The sequence below is a fragment of the Helianthus annuus genome, chromosome 1 (genome assembly GCF_002127325.2).
Source record: "Helianthus annuus cultivar XRQ/B chromosome 1, HanXRQr2.0-SUNRISE, whole genome shotgun sequence".
Taxonomy (NCBI): domain Eukaryota; kingdom Viridiplantae; phylum Streptophyta; class Magnoliopsida; order Asterales; family Asteraceae; genus Helianthus; species Helianthus annuus.
In genome coordinates, this window is record NC_035433.2 from 130692083 (window position 1) to 130701185 (window position 9103).

General features: G+C 37.6%; 1 protein-coding gene across 1 annotated transcript; it reads right to left on the minus strand.

The window, feature by feature from the left end:
• Nucleotides 1-3548: 3548 nt before the first annotated feature.
• LOC110878083 (protein STABILIZED1) lies at nt 3549-4834 on the minus strand. Its single transcript, XM_022126336.2, has 2 exons — nt 3848-4834; nt 3549-3707 (listed from the first exon to the last, which is right to left on the minus strand). Exons 1-2 carry the CDS (start codon nt 4739-4741, stop codon nt 3687-3689), a joined length of 915 nt encoding a protein of 304 aa, XP_021982028.1. The 5' UTR covers nt 4742-4834; the 3' UTR covers nt 3549-3686.
• Between the last annotated feature and the right edge of the window lie 4269 nt (nt 4835-9103).

The following is a 9103-nucleotide window of genomic DNA, read 5'->3' on the forward strand; positions in this document are numbered from 1 at the left end:
TTCTTTAGGACTTGTACACAGTAGGTACATTGCAATTTTCCCAAATATGTAAAGAGAATATCTTTACTAATTTTATTTGTATAGTTTTTATTAAAATGGGGGGGGGGGAGGAGGGGGCGGCCGACCCCCCGAACTTTTTGCTAAGTAGTAGAGAGTATATAGTTTTCGTATAGAAATTTTTACGTATATACGTTTTCGACCCCCGTTTTATAGAAATTTTGGGTATATACGTTTTCGACCCTCCGGTCGGAAATCTCAAGCTTCGCCACTGGATCCATGTCCTACACATTTGGTGTACCGCAAAACTAATATTTGAGTTTAAAAAAAATTGCATGAGCCGAATTCCAACCTAAAAAAAGCAAAGGTCTAAGGGGACCCGAGGTGGAAACAAGTTTCACCGTGATGGAAATATATCACGCGTGAAACATAACAACACACCGCCGCCACCTCAATTTTTCACGCGTTAAGAATATCACGCGTGAGGAATGGAAGAAGTTGAGGGAATGTGAGGGTTTATTGTTGGGTGTTGTGAGTTATGGACATTTCCACTAAAATCTATCACCCGTGATGGAATAAAACTTGATAACGTGGTGGAACTTGATTGGAAGTTGTAAGGGAGTGATGAGTGATACCACCCCTACCTCCCCAACCACTTTAAACATAGACAGCAGTTGACATTACATATCATTATTTTCATGTGCAAACACAAATTTATATTTATAATACATACAAATCACATCCTTTTTTATTCGGCCGCTTAGATAAACTAAGCCATCCTTTTTGTTGCCATCACCATCAAGGTTTATTCTTTTGAGCATGAGCTATGGAAGGTGAAGGCGCGGAAACTTCTACAGCATTATCATCCTCATCAGAACCACGCTGATAGGGGACTTGGCAACACTCGTAATAGCTGTTAGTCAGAATATTTAAACTTTATTATCTAGTTTATGTAATAATTAAGTTACAATCATTATGTATTATGTATGGGTCAAGTTATGTGCGGATCAAGAACCGGAGCGGGTATATTCAAACTGTCATTTGGCACTTTACCGCCAAAATTAACCGCCACATATTTATGTATATATATGGCCTGTCCGGTAACCAAGTCCGGTACCAAGACAGATTGTTTTCTACAAGTTTTCTGTCCATTTCTCTTGTTCAATCGTTCTCATTCATTTCGTTTATATTCGAGTTCCCTAATCGTTCACTATCATGAATTCTGATATGCAATACTCATTGTTATCCGCTGCTAATTCGAATGACATCCAACATAGTGGTATCAGAGCCACATCAAGAATTCCTGCAGAAATTAGAATATCTTCTTCTACACTACCATGCCAACACTGTGAAGATGAACAACATGAAGGGGTGAAACACAAACGAAGGGTGAAGTTATGTTTCTATTGTCATCGGCCAGGACATCAGATTTACTCGTGTAAATCAAAAGAAAATGACGAAGCAACCCAATTGGTTAATCAAGCGATTAACGCCAGAATCCAAACACAAAGGATGGATGCAGGAGATCAGGGTGAAATGATCGTTACTGGCACGGATGGTGGCCAGTGGAATGACATATGGTATGTCAGTTACTCGTTCTCTCATCACTACGCCGGTAATATAAATGTCTTTAAAAGGATTAAACATTTAATTGGTGTTGATACAAAAACCGGTGAAAACGATTTCCTGTTCATACGGGGTATAGGAAATGTGGATGTTAAATCCAACAACGAAACTGTAAAAATACAAAGTGTTTTGTATACTCCCGAATTGAACAAACATGTTCTAAGTATGAATCAACTAACATTACAAGGTTTCACCGTCAAGAAAAGTGGTGATACTTGTAGAATTTTCCCAATGTTTTGTCCACCCGTGTTAAACAGCATAAGTGATGTTTCTGGTCTGTCCAAAGAAGAAGAATTGGGGATGAAAGAAAGACAAAATGTTTTAAACTTGAACGATGTGAATGAAAAATACAAACAAGATTACTTGAATTCATATTTCGAAGAATTAAATGTATCGAATGAACAAGAGTTTGATTGGAGTCGGATGATCATAAGGGCACTAGAATTCAAAGAATTCTCCGACTGTCAAGCCCTGTTAGATATGATTGACGATAGAGATTTCGTGTTTAAGTACAAACATGATCTGGAAATGAAGTTCGAAACTATGGTGGGTTGGTTCCTAAAAGAAAAAATGGAAATAACTACACGGATAATACCCCCACAGTTGGATGACGGAAGAAAGATAAATCTGCTCAATTTGTATGTTATGGTAGAAAAGGATGGAGGCTATCAAAGTGTCACACTTGACAATTTGTGGCCGGCCATAGCAAAGGATCTTGGTTTCGAATATCAAGATGGAGATTTTATTAGAATTATCTATGCAATGTACTTAGATGTTCTTGTATTCTATTACAAGTTCAAATTAGTACAAAAGAAGGCACAAGACAAGGAAATGCTGGAACAAGAAGGAACTCCCATGGCTGCAAACGAAAGATCAAGAAGAAGCAAAAGTGCTGAAGCCGACTCTTCACAAAATGATAAAGAAACAGAGCATTATGCCTTGTTTACAAGAAACAGTCAGGATGGATCGTGGATTCTTCACAAGAAACGACGCCGATTCAATTTCAGTGAAGCACGAAAAGCAGAAAAGCAGTCGATGAAGCCAACAAGAGCGTTATGATGTAACTATAATCAAGTTTACGAGAGGGTGTTAGTCAGAATATTTAAACTTTATTATCTAGTTTATGTAATAATTAAGTTACAATCATTATGTATTATGTATGGGTCAAGTTATGTGCGGATCAAGAACCGGAGCGGGTATATTCAAACTGTCATTTGGCAGTTTACCGCCAAAATTAACCGCCACATATTTATGTATATATATGGCCTGTCCGGTAACCAAGTCCGGTACCAAGACAGATTGTTTTCTACAAGTTTTCTGTCCATTTCTCTTGTTCAATCGTTCTCATTCATTTCGTTTATATTCGAGTTCCCTAATCGTTCACTATCATGAATTCTGATATGCAATACTCATTGTTATCCGCTGCTAATTCGAATGACATCCAACAATAGCCAGGGTAGCAACAAACCTCGTCTGGGTGATCATCATACGGGAACGGTTTTGCTGCCATTGTGGTAGTCCCTACCACAACAAGTATGATCATGCACATCATCATAATCGTTTTCATGATGCCCATGTTTGATGACATTATGGGTAATTATCGTTACTGCTACTGCTAGTGCTACGCTATGGGTGTTCGCTATAGTTATTTATACAAGAAAAATGTGTGAGAAAACAACATCTTTGTTCAAACGGCAAGACAATGTAATGGTTCCGAAATATAGAATAATTTTGGTTTGAGACGGCTACCACCTATGAAGTATCTTGGCCAAAGAAAGCAGCATTAGAGATGCTCTTAGTAAGATACACTTGAAACCAATTCGGTTCCGAATTAGATTCTAGCCACTCAAAACTATAAGCTAGTGAGTAAGCCTATATTTTCATGTAAACCGCTTTTGGGAACCAAACAACTCATGTTCCCATAATATATACTGATACAAATACCCATATCGGTACATTTCAGTTTATAAGATTTTGTCCAAAGTTTCTACATACCTAGGTACTAGAAAACATATAAAAAGGGTTTCAAGTACAGCGATTGTTTTTAAACAGCCTTGAGTCCATTACTCCGCGTGGTCTGCACTCTGCCACACAATTGAATAAACGTGTAAGCATGTAAGAATTAAATCAAAGCAACCTAAATTACATACACGAAATCAACAATATTATGGGACACAGAACGTATATTATCATCCTAATCTAATTAAGTTTATACTTGTAATACCTTCTTTGATTTAAAGACAGCATTTGCCCAGCCATAAATTGCTCTAGCAGTTTCGATGGAACCCCTTTTCTTGCAGTCTTCTGCATCAGCAAGCCAAGTTGCCTTACGGTCTTCTTCTTCTTCTTCCACCCCAATCCCAATTGTGTTACTAATGATAGCATTACATGTCCAAACGGAACCAGCCCATTCAGCAGCTTCAGCCTCTTTCATCCAAGCTTCCCGATCAATCTCCACCCCTTCTCTCTGTAAAGCCCCAATACCCCTTTCTATTATCTTCCCAACCGTAAATGTGTTTCCAAAAGCTTCTTCCAGTTTGGCTACAGCGATCCAAATTGCTCGTTCTTTAGGGAGCTTCTCTCTTGCCTTATTTAACAGCTTCCTAGCCGCATCATACTTTTCCAACCGAGCTAAGGCTAGCCACAACTCCACATGCAACGGGCAACATTCCACCGCTCTCTGAAGCAAAAGCTTTGCATCATCCTCATTAGCAGCAAGTTCCACAAGTGCTTTCCATAACCTCACAGAATCTGGTATCTTTTCAAGACCCATTCTCAAAACCCTACTTTTATTCGCAGCGCCATGTTCCAATCTTGCAGCCTGGATCCAAAGTTGTACCGAATCGGGAATCGCCTTAACACCCCTAGCTATAACACCCTTAGCTTCATCCGGATTCACCAAGCGACATGCCTTGATCCACACATCCTCATTCGTTGGACATTCTTCACAACCTTTTCTTATCAACTCTCTTGCTTTCACAATCTTTCCAGCATCTTCCTCCGATCTCGCAGCTGCAATCCAACCCGCTGGATGCTTTGGATTTGTTCGAAACTTCAACAACAAACTAGACTTCGTTGTATTCAATAAACTCGTAACAGTACTCATATTCAATCTCATCCAGCCTCGTTTTACAAAACGATTTCAAATGTGAATCAAGATCGTTTCGACGCGATCGATTGATTTATATCCTTGCTTGCCAAACAAGTCGGAGATGGATATTGGTGATGATTTAGAAAGGAAAAGTACCATGAACAAGTAACCAGCTAAGAGCTAAGTAACTGATTGATTGATTGATTTATTCGTTAAATTATATACTTATATCCCTTTATCTAATTTCTATCCTATAATATCTCAAATATTGTTTTATAATCATTAAATCTTAAATCTTGATTATTTAAACCTCATCAAAATATTATTTATTTAAACCTCATCAAAATATTATTTTATAATTTTTAAATCTAAAATGTTCACTTTTTAATATTTATTTATTCAACCTGTCCCGCACTAAATGGTAGATCCAGGATTTTCTTTTCATGATGGCCGGTTTCTATCGCTACTAGGAATGAGATCGGTACGATATCCGTACTGATACCGTAAATAGCGTTACCGAAATTGAGGAAATGTGGATACCGATTACCGAACTGTATTTATAGATTCGGTACCCGTACGGTACCAGTATTTCGGTACGTTATCACATTGGTACCGCTTTTGTGTCATCCATTGTTTTACCTAAAAAATTGTCATATGCAACCCATTCATCCATTAACTGAACTACAGTAATATATAGAGAATGTAAACAAAAGGTAAATATATTAAGTAGTAAAAAAATCAAAGGTAAACATATGGGCAACATGTCTAAAAAATCATCATAATTGATTAAAAATAACCAACAAAAGAAATTTGATATTGGTTTTGTAAAACAATGTTCAATAAAAATATAACTTCATAGTGGGATCTAAGATAATAGCAAAATACATAAAGTCATTATTAAATTCGGTATTAATACCGGTATTAACCGAAAAATACTGGTACCAATCGATACCGAATTTCAAAAAATCTATTACCGATACTGGTACCGTTTATTCGATACAGTATGGCATCGGTACGGTACCGGTATGGTACCGGTACGGTAACGGTATTTCGGTAAAAAATCTCATCCCTAATCGCTACATATTAAATTACTAAGTGTAAACTTCCATTTTGTTCCTTTTGGTTTGGTCATTTTAATGGTTTTGCCCTAATAATTTAAAACGGAAATTTTGCTTCCTATTGTTTCGGTTTTGTCGTCGTTTGCTCCACGACCCTAACTCTATCTATACTGTATGTTAACTGAAAGGGTATTTTGGTAATTTCAAGTATAAAATAAGGTGCATTTTAGTCTTTTCCAATCCAACCTAAAAAAAATATTTTGTTATTATTATTATTACTATATAATAATAATACATATATAACAAAAACATAGACCCTTTCCTCTCTCTATTTTCTCTCTATACTCTCTCTCCATAAACAGATATCACCACCAACAACCTCACCATCAACAACCTCGCCGGCCACCACCTGCCGACACCATCCACCCGCCACCACTATCACCTGTCGACCACCACCGGCAACTCTCTTGCTCACTGCCTCTCTCTTTCTCTCTCTCACTGTCCCTCTCCCCAAATATTCTCTATGAAAAGGTGTGTCTCTAATCTCAGACCAACGCACACCCAACCTTCAGACCATAACCCCCAAACAAACAACCTGTTTATCCCCAAACTTTCACACACGCATATGAGTTCAATTGCAAACCATATCAATCGATAATCGAAGCCCTAATTTAAGACTATCGCAAACCTAGATGTTGTGGAACGACGACGACCCTAAATCTAAGCCCTACACACCCATACGGTGTTTGTCTGGGCTTTAAATCGAAGCCCTGAAGACTTGGAACAACGAAGGCAGTGGGGTTTTGACATTGGAGCAGATTAGTAATGGTGCATGGTGATATCGATGGATTTGTTTTTAGATCCGTTTAAAACCATATGCAGGGGCTGGAGCGGGTTGAGATGGTTGTGCTCTTGTGAGTGAGAGAGAAAGAGAGGGAAAGAGAGAAAGACGACATACGGTGGCGGTGTGGCAGGTGGTGGTAGTTGGGATGAGAAAGAAAGAAAGTGAGAGAGAGAGGGAGAGTGAGACTATAAATTGAAGCAATAGAGGCTAGGGGGAATGGTGGTGGTGATTTTGGGTGAGGTGGTGATGTCGGGTAGTGGCGCTGGGGTGGTGGGTGGTAGGTGGTGTCAGGTGGTGGTGCAGAAGAAAGAGAGGGAGATCTTGTAGAGAGAGTAAATATTGTATTTGTTGTTTGTGTGGTATATATATATATATATATATATATATATATATATACTACTTTAATAAACATATGTGAAGGACAAGATGGTAATTGAACAAGGTGTTGAAAAAACACTTAATGCACAATGTACAACTGTTAAGGCACAAGAAAACACAAACCCTTTTACCCTTTACAAGGGTATACATCTGCCGTCCAAATGTTTTACTTTCTCACACGGATCAACATCGGGACCGTCCATTTGACTTCACACGGATCACCATATGCTTTCTCTCTCAATGCTCACACATCTCACAAAACAACATCAGATCTTCTTCTCTCTCTCTTCTCTCTCTCTTCTCGGCGATCTAGGGTTTCATGAGATCTATCACCAGATCCGTTTGAATCTATCACCAGATCCGTTTGATGAGCAGATCTAGGGTTTCATGAGATCTATCACAAGCTTTATCTGGCAAGGGATCCACAGATTTGAACAAGGGATCCGTTTGATGTTCTGATGTTGTTGCAATGAGTGTTATATATCTTACCATGTTCTTTTGTGATTCTTACTTTTCTGGTGAAGCGGTTGACGGATGTTCGAACGACGAAATTTGAGGTTTACGAAGGATTTTCGCATGTGTTTTGTGATGAATCGACTCAGGTTAGGTTCTAAATGTTGATTTATCTTTAATCTTGATGTGGATTTGTTAGTAGATAGATGCGGTTATTTCAAATTATGTTGAAAGTTTTGTGATATTTGAATTTGTATTTTTGGTGATGATAGTTAGGTTAATTTCAGATATGACATAGTGAAAGGATAAATTGTTTTTGTAGTTTTGATTTTACTTTATTCTGTTATATTTTGATCTTTTCCTTCATTTTTGGGACTGATAAGTGTCATGGTTTTGTGAAAATCTGAGGTTTACGAAGGATTTTCGCATGTGTTTTGTGATGAATCGACTCAGGTTAGGTTCTAAATGTTGATTTATCTTTAATTTTGATGTGGATTTGTTAGTAGATGCGGTTATTTCAAATTAGGTTGAAAGTTTTGTGATATTTGAATTTGTATTTTTGGTGATGATAGTTAGGTTAATTTCAGATATGACATAGTGAAAGGATAAATTGTTTTTGTAGTTTTGATTTTACTTTATTCTGTTATATTTTGATCTTTTCCTTCATTTTTGGGACTGATAAGTGTCATGGTTTTGTGAAAATCTGAGGTTTACGAAGGATTTTCGCATGTGTTTTGTGATGAATCGACTCAGGTTAGGTTCTAAATGTTGATTTATCTTTAATCTTGATGTGGATTTGTTAGTAGATGCGGTTATTTCCTACATCCGATGTTTTAGTTAGGATTTACCTTTTTAATTTTTTTTATGTTTACTTGTTTGTTTATATGTCACATGCAGATTAGTAAGACAAAGGTGTTTCTAAGGGCCGGACAGATGGCAGAGTTTGATGGTTGTCGGACTAAGGTCCTAAGTTATACGACCTAGATGGCTTGGATGTTTCCCAAGTGTTCTATGATGCATAAGCTGAGCCTGTGAGGCTATGATGCATAAGCTGAGCCTGTGAGGCTATGATGCATAAGCTGAGCCTGTCGACTCTATGATGCATAAGCTGAGCTTGTGTTCTTAATATGTCTGAACTGAAACTGTTAAGGCTATGATGCATAAGCTGAGCCTGTGAGGTTATATATGTGTTTCTTGTGCTTAAAACACTTGTACATCATGCTTTAAAGGTTGTTTAAGTTTAGTGGAAAATTACTCTTGTACATCATGCTTTAAAGCGGGGTTACATAACACAATAGACTGTGATGATGATTGTATTTTGAGGGTACATAGAAGATCCGAGTAGCATCTTGGCGGGGCAATATCCAGGTTGCATAGTTCTCACTTTGCAACCGTGTGTTGCAGCCATGGCTTTACCCGTACTTGTGTTCATCTCTCAATTACATGTCTGAGTCTTCCAGTTGTAAAAGTATTATCACAGATTCACAGATCTAAAAGTACATGTCTGAAAGACAGATGTTGATTTATCTTTAATCTTGATGTGGATTTGTTAGTAGATGCGGTTATTTCAAATTAGGTTGAAAGTTTTGTGATATTTGAATTTGTATTTTTGGTGATGATAGTTAGGTTAATTTCAGATATGACATAGTGAAAGGA